Source organism: Maylandia zebra, linkage group LG2 (assembly GCF_041146795.1).
Source record: "Maylandia zebra isolate NMK-2024a linkage group LG2, Mzebra_GT3a, whole genome shotgun sequence".
In the NCBI taxonomy this organism is placed as follows: Eukaryota; Metazoa; Chordata; class Actinopteri; order Cichliformes; family Cichlidae; genus Maylandia; species Maylandia zebra.
In genome coordinates, this window is record NC_135168.1 from 40,819,314 (window position 1) to 40,834,478 (window position 15,165).

General features: G+C 40.8%; 1 protein-coding gene and 1 pseudogene across 37 annotated transcripts in view; both read left to right on the forward strand.

The window, feature by feature from the left end:
• The window catches only part of LOC101465246 (protocadherin alpha-C2), a 208,585-nt gene that overhangs the window by 148,760 nt on the left and 44,660 nt on the right, over positions 1–15,165 (forward strand). The window contains exon 1 of one of the 37 annotated variants that reach the window (XM_024804840.2): positions 540–3,031. The exons of 34 other annotated variants lie outside the window; for them this stretch is intronic. In XM_024804840.2, coding sequence (XP_024660608.2) covers positions 662–3,031 — 2,370 coding nt within the window. In that variant the 5' untranslated portion in view covers positions 540–661. Of the gene's footprint in view, positions 1–539; positions 3,032–3,903; positions 6,429–12,242; positions 14,751–15,165 lie in introns of those variants that run through there. 2 more of the 37 variants (XM_024804835.2, XM_076873700.1) reach the window with 2 other exon arrangements.
• On the forward strand, positions 6,481–10,129 carry LOC143412584 (protocadherin alpha-3 pseudogene; annotated as a pseudogene).

The window sequence follows — 15,165 nt, forward strand, 5'->3', positions numbered from 1 at the left end:
TACAGCGCTATCCGTGGTTCTGAAACAAAGATGCAACGTCACGATTGAACTCTCAGTGCCAGTATACTCAGAACCTTTTTTTTTTTTTTATTAAAATTAGTTAAAAGCACAAGGTCATATTTTGGCGAAGAGGTGTTTTCTTTTTTTATTATTATTATTATTGTATCACTTCTGTTTTATTTCATTTTAATTTGCTGTGAATTCACTTTCTTTCTAAATACACTGCACTACTGAGGTAATATTCTAGCCTTTAATGCCTCTTCAGAGTTTCGGGTTCATGTCTAAAAACGGATATGCGCAAATATTTAAGTATTATATATAAAAACTGACAACTGACCAAGACAAAAACTCTAAGACTGGAAATGTAATTGTAAAATATTTGTAATGCAACAAATCATGGGGGTTTAATGTTGCTCATATTTCTCTTGAGTCGTCTAACATTTGCCACACGGTGTCGTTGGAGACCGTAGAAACAATTGTATATCTATAACTCCACCCTGTACGGGAATACTGAGGCCGTCATTGGACACCAGTTTAAAGACACACTGGGACTATACTGTGGCGAGAAGGGCTGCTGCTGCTGGATAATGGTGTTTATAGCGGATATTTACAGGATATAGAATCATCTGGATTTACAGATTTATGCGTTGACTGTTCAACTATGGGAAACCGAGATTGTGCATGGATTCATATGGTTATACTTCTTTGTCTCTGTCACTGGTCTGCTTCACAATTATCGTACTCCATTTCCGAGGAGACGAACAAAGGCACTGTGGTAGGGAATGTCGCAAAGGACTTAAACCTCAATGTACAAGAGCTGGAAACCAGGGATCTGCGTATTATTTCGAGTTACAGTAAGAAATATTTTGACGTGAATTTAAGAACCGGAAGCCTCTTTGTTAACGACAGAATTGACAGAGAGGAGCTTTGTCTGAGAACGGTGCAGTGTTCCCTAAGAGTACAGGCTGTTTTAAGCAATCCAGTGAATGTGCATCGCATCGAAGTGACCGTGTTAGATATAAATGATAATTCACCAGAATTCATTGAAAAGTCATTTTCGTTAAATATATCTGAAACAGTCTCAGCAGGAGAACGATACCTACTGCCTATAGCGGAAGATGCAGATTTAGGCAGTAACTCGGTGAAGTCCTACAGGCTGAATCAAAATGAACATTTCTCGCTTGATGTACAGAGCGGTGATGAACATGCAATTTCTGCTGAATTAGTGCTGCAGAAAGCTTTAGATCGAGAAAAACAGTCGGTAGTTAATCTCATTCTGACCGCTGTAGATGGAGGAAAACCTGCCAAATCAGGAACACTTCAAATAACAGTAAACATAATAGATTCCAATGATAATGCGCCGGTGTTTAGCAAATCTCTATATAAAGTGAGAGTGACAGAAAATTCTACACCCGGAACACTTGTGGTTAAGTTAAATGCCACAGATTTAGATGAAGGCATGAACAGTAAACTACTGTATTCTTTCATCAAAAGGGGCAGCAGTGATCCATCAGATATGTTTGATCTCAATTCAGAAAAAGGAGAAATCACAGTGAAAGGTGGATTAGATTATGAAGGGACGCATGCTTATGAAGTCAGAGTACAAGTAAAAGATCACGGCATCTCTCCTCGCAGTGCGCATGCTAAAGTGCTTATAGAAATATTTGATATGAATGATAATCCCCCACTGATATCAGTGACGTCACTAATGACACCGGTAAAAGAAGACGCTGAACTGGGGACTATTGTTGCTTTGATTACAGTGAGTGATAAAGATGGAGGGGAACATGGTGTAACCAGCTGTAAGGTAGTTGGATCTGTTCCGTTTAATCTCAAGTCCAACTACAAAAATGATTATTCTTTAGTTGTAGATGGACCGCTGGACAGAGAAACCACTTCTGTTTATAATGTCACCGTTACAGCCACAGATGAAGGAAATCCACCTCTGTTCAGTAACAAAGTCATTACTGTTCATGTTTCTGATGTTAATGATAATGCACCTCGATTTACGCAACCTGTTATGGATGTGTATGTGAAGGAAAACAGTCCAACAGGCTCAGTAATTTATACAGTAAATGCCTTCGATGCTGATCTAGATGTTAACGCAAAAGTGACTTACACGCTGTTAGATAGTTCTCTTAAAAACATTCCAGTTTCATCTGTTTTAAATATAAATTCGGAGACTGGGGATATAATCAGTCTGCAGTCTTTTAACTATGAGGAGTTAAAAACGTTCCAGGTTAAAGTTCAGGCCAAAGATTCTGGTGTTCTTCCGCTCAGTAGCAACGTGACTGTCAACGTTTTAATCCTGGATGAAAATGACAACAGACCCACGATTCTCGCGCCATATTCTGAGCATGGCTCCGTTAACAGTGAGAACATCCCCTATTCTGCTGAAGCGGGATACTTTGTGGCAAAGATCAGGGCTGTAGACACAGACTCTGGTTACAATGCGCTGCTTTCTTATCACCTGTCTGAGCCCAAAGGAAACAACTTGTTCAGGATCGGAACCAGCACCGGGGAGATCAGGACTAAGAGGAGATTGAGTGACAATGACCTCAAAACTCACCCCTTGGTGATCTTGGTCTCTGATAACGGAGAACCCTCCCTGTCAGCAACTGTGTCGATTGATGTGGTGGTGGTTGAAAGCACGGCTGAAATCCAGACTCAGTTCAGACATGTGCCTGTAAAGGAGGACAGCTTCTCGGATTTGAACCTGTATCTGCTGATCGCCATTGTGTCGGTGTCCGTCATCTTTCTGCTCAGCCTCATCACTTTAATAGCAGTCAGATGTCACAGGACAGACGGCACTTTCAGCAGGTACAGCGCCCCCATGATCACCACCCACCCTGACGGGAGCTGGTCTTACTCTAAAGCTACTCAGCAGTATGACGTGTGTTTCAGCTCAGACACGCTCAAGAGTGACGTGGTGGTTTTCCCCGCACCCTTTCCACCTGTAGATGGAGAACTGATCAGTATTAACGGAGGAGACACGTTTACCAGGACTCAGACTTTACCTAACAAAGAGAAGGTAGGCAACAAAACACCAACCTTAATCCATCTTCACAAGACTGTTTGACGTTGATACATTATTTTGAACATAAGAGCAATTAAGCTTTGATTTAGCTTTCAGTACTTTCAACACTTAGCCAAAAAATCATTTAAGTGAATTTCTGGGCGCAAAAATTCAATGGTTAATGATATTTTGAGATTTAGTTATTAATTCATTTATTAGTCTTCACAGTTCATAAGAAAAAATAGCTGATCTTTTGTGGCCCTTGATGCCGTGCTATCACCTCCTTTCTTGGAATAATTGTCAGTCATTTTTATGTAATCAACACGGTTCGCCATGTTGACCAAAACCACAAACTCAAATATGTGACAGCTGCTGTCGTTTTCTAGTGATGTGAAAGACGTGAAATTTTATGTGGTGAAAACTCACTGTCCGTGGTGCTAGACGTTGTGCACCAAGCTTTATACGAGGTGATTGTGTAGGATCATTCAATAACACGCTTTTAGTTATTATATATGTATATATATATATATATGTGTGTGTGTGTGTGTGTAGAGAGAGAGAGAGAGAGAGAGAGAGAGAGAGCTTCAAGACTGCCTAGATTTAAAATCAGAATTATAATCTTTGTTAGTGTAAATAATGAATTACTTTAACTGCGTACATGCTTGTTAACTCACTGAAATAATCGAGCTTTTCCACTAACGAGATTTTCCCCTTACATTCTAAATACAACAAGTTTTTATTTCCAAACAAAAACGAAACATTCACTATTGCTTAAGATATTCGGCTATGTAGAATGCTGTTAGTAGTCTTTGTCCACATGATGTCGCAGGAGACCATAGACCTGAATGTATTCATGTAGTTAAAACTCCTCCCTGCACGGGAAAAAATGAAATACTCATCGGCCATTGCACACACGCGGAAGGTGCTGTGTCCATGAGAGTAGGAGCTCCTTATATAACTTATCGCTTCGGGTGTACATTTCTCAAATGAGGATTAATGTTCACTTGTGTTCACTTCTTTTTGTGGATCAACAATGTATATTCGACCAAAGGAGGAACACGTCTGGATTCGCATTGTTGTGTTTCTTTGTCTTTGGCACTGGGCTGCTTCGCAGTTAGCCTACTCGATTTCCGAGGAGGTGAACAAAGGCACAGTGGTGGGGAATCTCGCAAAGGATTTAAACATCAATGTACAGGAACTAGAAAACAGGGATCTACGCTTGGTTTCCAGTTACAGTAAGACATATCTTAACGTTAACTTACGGAGTGGGAATCTCTTAGTTGAGGAGCGGATAGACCGAGAGGAGCTTTGTCCACTGACTATAAAATGCTCCTTAAAATTACAAGCTTTTCTAAGCAATCCAATGACTGCACATCGCGTAGAGGTTAATATATTAGATGTAAACGACAATTCACCTGCATTTCTCGAAAGCAGGTATTACTTAAATATTTCTGAATCATCGTTGACGGGAGAGCGATATCTTCTCCCTGTGGCCGTGGACGCAGACATAGGAAGCAACTCAGTGAAGACCTACAAGCTCAGTCAAAATGAGCATTTCTCACTTGATGTGCAGAGCGGCGGAGAGCACGGTGTGTCTGCTGAGCTGGTGCTGCAAAAAGCTTTGGACCGAGAAAAACAGTCAGTAATCAATCTAATACTGACCGCTGTAGATGGAGGAAAACCTCCAAGAACGGGATCATTACAAATACATGTGAATGTAATCGATGTAAATGATAATATTCCCGCGTTTAGCAAACTGCTTTATAAAGTGCGTGTCAAAGAAAATGTCACTCCCGGAACACTTGTTATCAAGTTAAATGCCACAGATTTAGATGAAGGCATGAACAGTAAAATCTTATATTCCTTTATCAAACGAGGGAATATTGATCCATCAAATATTTTTGATCTCAATTCAGAAACAGGAGAAATCACAGTGAAGGGTGGATTGGATTATGAGGAGACGCCTGCTTATGAAGTCAGAGTACAAGCAACGGACCAGGGTACCGTTCCTCGTAGTGCACATGCTAAATTACTGATAGAGATAATTGATATGAATGATAATCCCCCACAAATATCAGTGACGTCACTGATAACGCCAGTAAAAGAAGACGCTGAACTGGGGACTATTGTTGCTTTTATTACAGTAAGTGATAAAGATGGAGGGAAGAATGGTGTAACCAGCTGTAAGGTAGTTGGATCTGTTCCGTTTAATCTCAAATCCAACTACAAAAATGATTATTCTTTAGTTGTAGATGGACCGCTGGACAGAGAAACCACTTCTGTTTATAATGTCACCATTACAGCCACGGATGAAGGAGCTCCACCTCTGTTCAGTAACAAAGTCATTACTGTTCATGTTTCTGATGTTAATGATAATCCACCCCGATTTACGGAGCCTTTTATTAGTGTTTATGTCAAAGAAAACAGTCCAACAGGCTCAGTAATTTATACAGTAAATGCCTTCGATGCTGATCTAGATGTTAACGCAAAGGTGACTTACACACTGTTAGATAGTTCTCTTAAAAACATTCCAGTTTCATCTATTTTAAATATAAATTCAGAAACTGGAGATATAATCACCCTGCAGTCTTTTAACTATGAGGAGTTAAAAACGTTCCAGGTTAAAGTTCAGGCCACAGACTCTGGTGTTCCTCCGCTCAGCAGCAACGTCACTGTCAACGTTTTAATCCTGGATGAAAATGACAACAGTCCCATGATTCTCGCGCCATATTCTGAGCATGGCTCCGTTAACAGTGAGAGCATCCCCTATTCTGCTGAAGCGGGATACTTTGTGGCAAAGATCAGGGCTGTAGACGCAGACTCTGGATACAATGCGCTGCTCTCTTATCACCTGTCTGAGCCCAAAGGAAACAACCTGTTCAGGATCGGAACCAGCACCGGGGAGATCAGGACTAAGAGGAGAATGAGTGACAATGACCTCAAAACTCACCCCTTGGTGGTCTTGGTCTCTGATAACGGAGAACCCTCCCTGTCAGCTACTGTGTCTGTTGATGTGGTGGTGGTTGAAAGCACGGCTGAAATCCAGATTCAGTTCAGACATGTGCCTGTAAAGGAGGACAGCTTCTCGGATTTGAACCTGTACCTGCTGATCGCCATTGTGTCGGTGTCCGTCATCTTTCTGCTCAGCCTCATCACTTTAATAGCAGTCAGATGTCACAGGACAGACGGCACTTTCAGCAGGTACAGCGCCCCCATGATCACCACCCACCCTGACGGGAGCTGGTCTTACTCTAAAGCTACTCAGCAGTATGACGTGTGTTTCAGCTCAGACACGCTCAAGAGTGACGTAGTGGTCTTCCCCGCCCCGTTTCCGCCTGTAGATGGAGAACTGATCAGTATTAACGGAGGAGACACTTTTACAAGAACTCAGACTTTACCTAACAAAGAGAAGGTAGGTAATTTGAACTTAAGTCTTGTAAAACCTCACAGTGCGATCATAAAATTATTATGTCATTTCCTGTTAACAGTTCTTACATATATACAAATTATACAGCTTCAAGTGAACAATCCTAAGAACCAAAACACTAAGACTGACTTCTTCTTTTTGAGTTTGCTTGACAGAACTTTGGAGCATTTTGCTTAAAATGAGTGACATAATCTGTCGAATAGTGTTTAACCCTTTCATTCTTTTACGAGCGATTTTTAAACTTAAATTAGTGCGTCCAAAATCTAGGAGGCGTCAAGACTACCTTTAGTCACTTAAGTAAATAATTCATGTCCCACAGAGGGTGATTGGTGTTGGTACTTGTCACTGCACTAATAGGCTTTTTTAATCTCGTTGACATATTTATACTTTACTGTTTATATAACTTACAGTGGCTGCCATGGTGACTCAAAGTGCAACACAGGGTGTAGTACCAGGTATCTTATTTTTATTCAAGATGAGTATAGAATATCATGAAAAGTCGCTGTCCGTGGTGCTAGAATGTATGGCGCCATATTTTGAATACGTGCATTTTGTGACATCATTAAGTGAGCAAAGGTTTTGTTTTTCTTCTTCTTCTATTTCTTCTTCTTCTTGATTTTAATACATGTGTACGACTGAAAATTAAGCAATAATGGACTTTGAATAAAAGACAATATGTGTGTTGAATTGTTATAACGTCAAACGAGCTCGTTAGCTCACTGAAATACCGATCTTATCTTTTTTATTGACCGGGTTTCACACAACACAATCAAATTTTTAAATATTTTCATGTCCACACTGACACTAAATGTTCACGGTTTCTATGTAGAATGCTGATAGCAGTCTTTCGCCACTTGATGTCGCAGGAGACCATAGACCTAAATTTGTTTGAATTGTTAAAACTCCTCCCTGCACGGGAAGAAAATGAAATCCTCATCGGCCATTGCACACCCGCGGAAGGTGCTGTGACGATGAGAGCAGGAGCTCCTTATATCATTTATCGCTTCGGGTGTACATTTCTCGAATGAGGATTAATGTTCACTTGTGTTCACTTCTTTTTGTGGATCAACAATGTATATTCTACCAAAGGAGGAACACGTCTGGATTCGCATTGTTGTGTTTCTTTGTCTTTGGCACTGGGCTGCTTCGCAGTTAGCCTACTCGATTTCCGAGGAGGTGAACAAAGGCACAGTGGTGGGGAATCTCGCAAAGGATTTAAACATCAATGTACAGGAACTAGAAAACAGGGATCTACGTGTGGTTTCCAGTTACAGTAAGACATATCTTAACGTTAACTTACGGAGTGGGAATCTCTTAGTTGAGGAGCGGATAGACCGAGAGGAGCTTTGTCCACTGACTATAAAATGCTCCTTAAAATTACAAGCTGTTCTAAGCAATCCAATGACTGCACATCGCGTAGAGGTTAATATATTAGATGTAAACGACAATTCACCTGCATTTCTCGAAAGCAGGTATTACTTAAATATTTCTGAATCATCGTTGACGGGAGAGCGATATCTTCTCCCTGTGGCCGTAGACGGAGACATAGGAAGCAACTCAGTGAAGACCTACAAGCTCAGTCAAAATGAGCATTTCTCACTTGATGTGCAGAGCGGCGGAGAGCACGGTGTGTCTGCTGAGCTGGTGCTGCAAAAAGCTTTGGACCGAGAAAAACAGTCAGTAATCAATCTAATACTGACCGCTGTAGATGGAGGAAAACCTCCAAGAACGGGATCATTGCAGATACATGTGAATGTAATCGATGTAAATGATAATATTCCCGCGTTTAGCAAACTGCTTTATAAAGTGCGTGTCAAAGAAAATGCCACTCCCGGAACACTTGTTATCAAGTTAAATGCCACAGATTTAGATGAAGGCATGAACAGTAAAATCTTATATTCCTTCATCAAACGAGGGAATATTGATCCATCAAATATTTTTGATCTCAATTCAGAAACAGGAGAAATCACAGTGAAGGGTGGATTGGATTATGAGGAGACGCCTGCTTATGAAGTCAGAGTACAAGCAACGGACCAGGGTCCCGTTCCTCGTAGTGCACATGCTAAATTACTGATTGAGATCGTTGATATGAATGATAATCCCCCACAAATATCAGTGACATCCCTCATGACACCGGTAAAAGAAGACGCAGAGCTGGGGACTATTGTTGCTTTGATTACAGTAAGTGATAAAGATGGAGGGAAGAATGGTGTAACCAGCTGTAAGGTAGTTGGATCTGCTCCGTTTAATCTCAAGTCCAACTACAAAAATGATTATTCTTTAGTTGTAGATGGACCGCTGGACAGAGAAACCACTTCTGTTTATAATGTCACCATTACAGCCACAGACGAAGGAGCTCCACCTCTGTCCAGTAACAAAGTCATTACTGTTCATGTTTCTGATGTTAATGATAACGCACCCAAATTTATGGAGACTGTTATTAATGTGTATGTCAAAGAAAACAGTCCAACAGGCTCAGTAATTTATACAGTAAATGCCTTTGATGCTGATCTAGATGTTAATGCAAAGGTGACTTACACGCTGTTAGATAGCTCTCTTAAAAGCATTCCAGTTTCATCTGTTTTAAATATAAATTCAGAAACTGGAGATATAATCAGCCTGCAGTCTTTTAACTATGAGGAGTTAAAAACTTTCCACTTTAAAGTTCAGGCCACAGACTCTGGTGTTCCTCCACTCAGCAGCAATGTGACTGTAAACGTTTTAATCCTGGATGAAAATGACAACAGTCCCACGATTCTCACGCCATATTCTGAGCATGGCTCCGTTAACAGTGAGAGCATCCCCTATTCTGCTGAAGCGGGATACTTTGTGGCAAAGATCAGGGCTGTAGACGCAGACTCTGGATACAATGCGCTGCTTTCTTATCACCTGTCTGAGCCCAAAGGAAACAACTTGTTCAGGATCGGAACCAGCACCGGGGAGATCAGGACTAGGAGGAGAATGAGTGACAATGACCTCAAAACTCACCCCTTGGTGGTCTTGGTCTCTGATAACGGAGAACCCTCCCTGTCAGCTACTGTGTCGATTGATGTGGTGGTGGTTGAAAGCACGGCTGAAATCCAGACTCAGTTCAGACATGTGCCTGTAAAGGAGGACAGCTTCTCGGATTTGAACCTGTATCTGCTGATCGCCATTGTGTCGGTGTCCGTCATCTTTCTGCTCAGCCTCATCACTTTAATAGCAGTCAGATGCCACAGGACAGACGGCACTTTCAGCAGGTACAGCGCCCCCATGATCACCACCCACCCTGACGGGAGCTGGTCTTACTCTAAAGCTACTCAGCAGTATGACGTGTGTTTCAGCTCAGACACACTCAAGAGTGACGTAGTGGTCTTCCCCGCCCCGTTTCCACCTGTAGATGGAGAACTGATCAGTATTAACGGAGGAGACACTTTTACCAGGACTCAGACTTTACCTAACAAAGAGAAGGTAGGACATTTGTACTTGTTTTGTAAAACGTCATAGTGCGATCATAAAATTATAGCTTCTGCAATTTCTTGTGTAGTTGGTGTAGACATACATACACATTCTGCAGCTTTAGTTGAGCATCAGTTAGGCAATAGTACACCAAGTCTTATTCCCAGTCCTTCAGATTTTCAAACAGTTTGAATAACCTTTGTGGCATTATGCTGAAGATGAGTAGGTCACCTTAAGCTGTAGCATCGCTTTTAAGCTTTTTCAGCATTAAAGACAGCGTGTTATTTTATCTTCATCAATTTTTATTTTCGTTTTGAACTTCAATAACAAAACAGAAAACAAACAAATAAACAAAAAATAAAAAATTATCATATTCTTTCTTCACACACCAAACCCCACAGCAACCACTCTCTCATTACTCCTCTGCCCCTCAAGTTACAGAAAGTCAGTTAGTGAAGGGGGACCAAATACAATTATATTGGTACAATTTATCTAATAAATCATAAGTCACTTTTTCGTAAGATGCCAACTTAACCATCGTCATTAGCCACTCCTCATAGTGAGGGGGTTTCTTTTTGTGCCCATGTCTTAACAAGACTCATTTTGCCGTAGTAACAGCCAAGATAATCCTTTTTTTTTTTTTTTGTATTGCAGGAAAAGTCTCAATCGGAAAGTTCTGTAGTTATACCAAGTATGGACAATTTCGGTGAGATACCAAATCTTTTCAAAACACTGAAAATGACCTCCATTGTGTTTTCCCACCAGTCCTGAAGTGTCAAACAGCTCCAAAGGATATGTAAAATCGAAGCATTTTGACCGTCACATCTCCAGCAATCGTCTGTGGGGGCCAAGTTCCATTTATACAATTGTTGCAGTGTTCAATGCCACTTATGCATTATCTTAAGTTGGATAAATCTACTGCCTATTTCTTTAAACATAGTATTAACGTTATGGAGACATGAGTCCCATTCAACTGAAGATATATCCAATGCCAAGTCCTGGGCCCAATAGCCCTTAACTTTAAGAAGAGGTTCAGCTAACCGACCCTGCAATAAATGATAAAACTTAGAAGTGATACCTTTACCCAAGGATGATCTCGAGAGCAGTACTTCCACAGGACTGCCCACAGGACAACACAAGGGGGTTCCCAGCCACTTCGATAGTGAGCTGTGTATTTGAACATATCTCCACAACTGATTAAGCTGCAAATTATCTCCACAACTTGATCAAAGGTTAAAAAACATTTGGTCCCACAGTCAACCAAAATCTGATAGATGCCTGCCTTACGCCACTGTAGCCAGTCAACCGGTGTCCCTCCAATTAAAATTATTTTATTCCCCCATAAAGTTGCTAAAGGAGATTTAATAAAATCCCAACAACCCGGCTTTTGTAATTTACACCACAATATCTTTGCATTTGCAATTATAGGATGGGTAAGTTTGTGGCTGGTGTCAAACAGTTCCTTTCAAAGAGAAATGCCGCCATTAACTTCCGTCTCTATTTGGGACCAAATGGGTTTGACTGCTGCAGTAGGTAACAAGCTCTAAGTTGTTTCACATTCATCACCCAATAATACCATTTGAAGTTAGGCAGTGAAAATCCTCCTCTCTTTGCACATGCTTGCATTTTCTTAATTCTTTTGTTCTTTTTTTAATGTGACATGGTGCATGTAAATTTACCAGGCTTTAAATGCCTATATGTTTTCTATCACTTCTGTATTTACATAAACGGTTCATTTATTACTGAGTGATAGAGGTTCGTGGCACTATGCTAATATACTACTTTTGACTGCTGAACAACGTTTCAGTGACATTTTGTGATCTACGCTAATTGCCATGGTGACTGAGCCTTAAACGTTGACTTTTTGTAGCAGTTGTCATTTTGTTGTAATGTTGAGTGACTGTGTTTGAATGTGGTGAAAACTCGCTGTCCGTGGTATTAGACGGTACGTTGCCCTGTTTAGGACGTATGGATGTTGTGTTTTCATACACTAAAAAACAAAACATTTTCCTTTCATTCTTTAAAAAAAATCATATTACTAAGGAATAACTATTTCTGGAATTCGAATCAAAGTAATCATTTACGTTGAATTTTCATAATGTTACAGATGTTCCTTTAGTCACGGAAATAGCGAGTTTTTTTTATCAACCAGATTTCTCGCTTACAATCAAAATATTAATATTTGTTTTATTTCTATACTGAACTTCAATATTCACAATTTTTAACAAGAATTTAGTACTCTTTATTGTGTTTTGTTATCAGTCTATCACCACATGATGTCGCAGGAGACCATAGACCTAAATGTATTCATGTAGTTAAAACTCCTCCCTGCACGGGAAGAAAATGAAATACTCATCGGCCATTGCACACCCGCGGAAGGTGCTGTGACGATGAGAGCAGGACCTCCTTATATCATTTATCGCTTCGGGTGTACATTTCTCAAATGAGGATTAATGTTCACTTGTGTTCACTTCTTTTTGTGGATCAACAATGTATATTCTACCAAAGGAGGAACACGTCTGGATTCGCATTGTTGTGTTTCTTTGTCTTTGGCACTGGGCTGCTTCGCAGTTAGCCTACTCGATTTCCGAGGAGGTGAACAAAGGCACAGTGGTGGGGAATCTCGCAAAGGATTTAAACATCAATGTACAGGAACTAGAAAACAGGGATCTGCGTGTGGTTTCCAGTTACAGTAAGACATATCTTAACGTTAACTTACGGAGTGGGAATCTCTTAGTTGAGGAGCGGATAGACCGAGAGGAGCTTTGTCCACTGACTATAAAATGCTCCTTAAAATTACAAGCTGTTCTAAGCAATCCAATGACTGCACATCGCGTAGAGGTTAATATATTAGATGTAAACGACAATTCACCTGCATTTCTTGAAAGCAGGTATTACTTAAATATTTCTGAATCATCGTTGACGGGAGAGCGATATTTTCTCCCTGTGGCCGTGGACGGAGACATAGGAAGCAACTCAGTGAAGACCTACAAGCTCAGTCAAAATGAGCATTTCTCACTTGATGTGCAGAGCGGCGGAGAGCACGGTGTGTCTGCTGAGCTGGTGCTGCAAAAAGCTTTGGACCGAGAAAAACAGTCAGTAATCAATCTAATACTGACCGCTGTAGATGGAGGAAAACCTCCAAGAACGGGATCATTGCAGATACATGTGAATGTAATCGATGTAAATGATAATATTCCCGCGTTTAGCAAACTGCTTTATAAAGTGCGTGTCAAAGAAAATGCCACTCCCGGAACACTTGTTATCAAGTTAAATGCCACAGATTTAGATGAAGGCATGAACAGTAAAATCTTATATTCCTTCATCAAACGAGGGAATATTGATCCATCAAATATTTTTGATCTCAATTCAGAAACAGGAGAAATCACAGTGAAGGGTGGATTGGATTATGAGGAGACGCCTGCTTATGAAGTCAGAGTACAAGCAACGGACCAGGGTCCCGTTCCTCGTAGTGCACAAGCTAAATTACTGATAGAGATAATTGATATAAATGATAATCCCCCACAAATATCAGTGACGTCACTAATGACACCGGTAAAAGAAGACGCTGAACTGGGGACTATTGTTGCTTTGATTACAGTAAGTGATAAAGATGGAGGGAAGAATGGTGTAACCAGCTGTAAGGTAGTTGGATCTGTTCCGTTTAAACTCAAGTCCAACTACAAAAATGATTATTCTTTAGTTGTAGATGGACCGCTGGACAGAGAAACCACTTCTGTTTATAATGTCACCATTACAGCCACAGACGAAGGAGCTCCACCTCTGTCCAGTAACAAAGTCATTACTGTTCATGTTTCTGATGTTAATGATAACGCACCCAAATTTATGGAGACTGTTATTAATGTGTATGTCAAAGAAAACAGTCCAACAGGCTCAGTAATTTATACAGTAAATGCCTTCGATGCTGATCTAGATGTTAATGCAAAGGTGACTTACACACTGTTAGATAGCTCTCTTAAAAGCATTCCAGTTTCATCTATTTTAAATATAAACTCAGAGACTGGAGATATAATCAGCCTGCAGTCTTTTAATTATGAGGAGTTAAAAACTTTCCACTTTAAAGTTCAGGCCACAGACTCTGGTGTTCCTCCGCTCAGCAGCAATGTGACTGTAAACGTTTTAATCCTGGATGAAAATGATAATAATCCAACAATGCTTGCTCCATATTCAGAGCACGACGCCGTTAATATTGAGAACATCCCCTATTCTGCTGAAGCGGGATACTTTGTGGCAAAGATCAGGGCTGTAGACGCAGACTCTGGATACAATGCGCTGCTTTCTTATCACCTCTCTGAGCCCAATGGAAACAACCTGTTCAGGATCGGAACCAGCACCGGGGAGATCAGGACTAAAAGGAGAATGAGTGACAATGACCTCAAAACTCACCCCTTGGTGGTCTTGGTCTCTGATAACGGAGAACCCTCCCTGTCAGCTACTGTGTCTATTGATGTGGTGGTGGTTGAAAGCACGGCTGAAATCCAGACTCAGTTCAGACATGTGCCTGTAAAGGAGGACAGCTTCTCGGATTTGAACCTGTACCTGCTGATCGCCATTGTGTCGGTGTCCGTCATCTTTCTGCTCAGCCTCATCACTTTAATAGCAGTCAGATGCCACAGGACAGACGGCACTTTCAGCAGGTACAGCGCCCCCATGATCACCACCCACCCTGACGGGAGCTGGTCTTACTCTAAAGCTACTCAGCAGTATGACGTGTGTTTCAGCTCAGACACACTCAAGAGTGACGTAGTGGTTTTCCCTGCCCCATTTCCGCCTGTAGATGGAGAACTGATCAGTATTAACGGAGGAGACACTTTTACCAGGACTCAGACTTTACCTAACAAAGAGAAGGTAGGACATTTGTACTTGTTTTGTAAAACGTCATAGTGCGATCATAAAATTATAGCTTCTGCAATTTCTTGTGTAGTTGGTGTAGACATACATACACATTCTGCAGCTTTAGTTGAGCATCAGTTAGGCAATAGTACACCAAGTCTTATTCCCAGTCCTTCAGACTTCCAAACAGCTTGAATAACCTTTGTGGCATTATGCTGACGATGAGTAGGTCACCTTAAGCTGTAGCATCGCTTTTAAGCTTTTTCAGCATTAAAGACAGCGTCTTATTTTTTTTTAGTTTTGGGTTGTTTGGGGGGGGGGGGGGGGGTATTTTCTGTTTATTTTTATCTTCAACAATTTTTATTTTCGTTTTGAACTTTAATAACAAAACAGAAAACAAACAAATAAACAAAAAATAAAAATCATCATA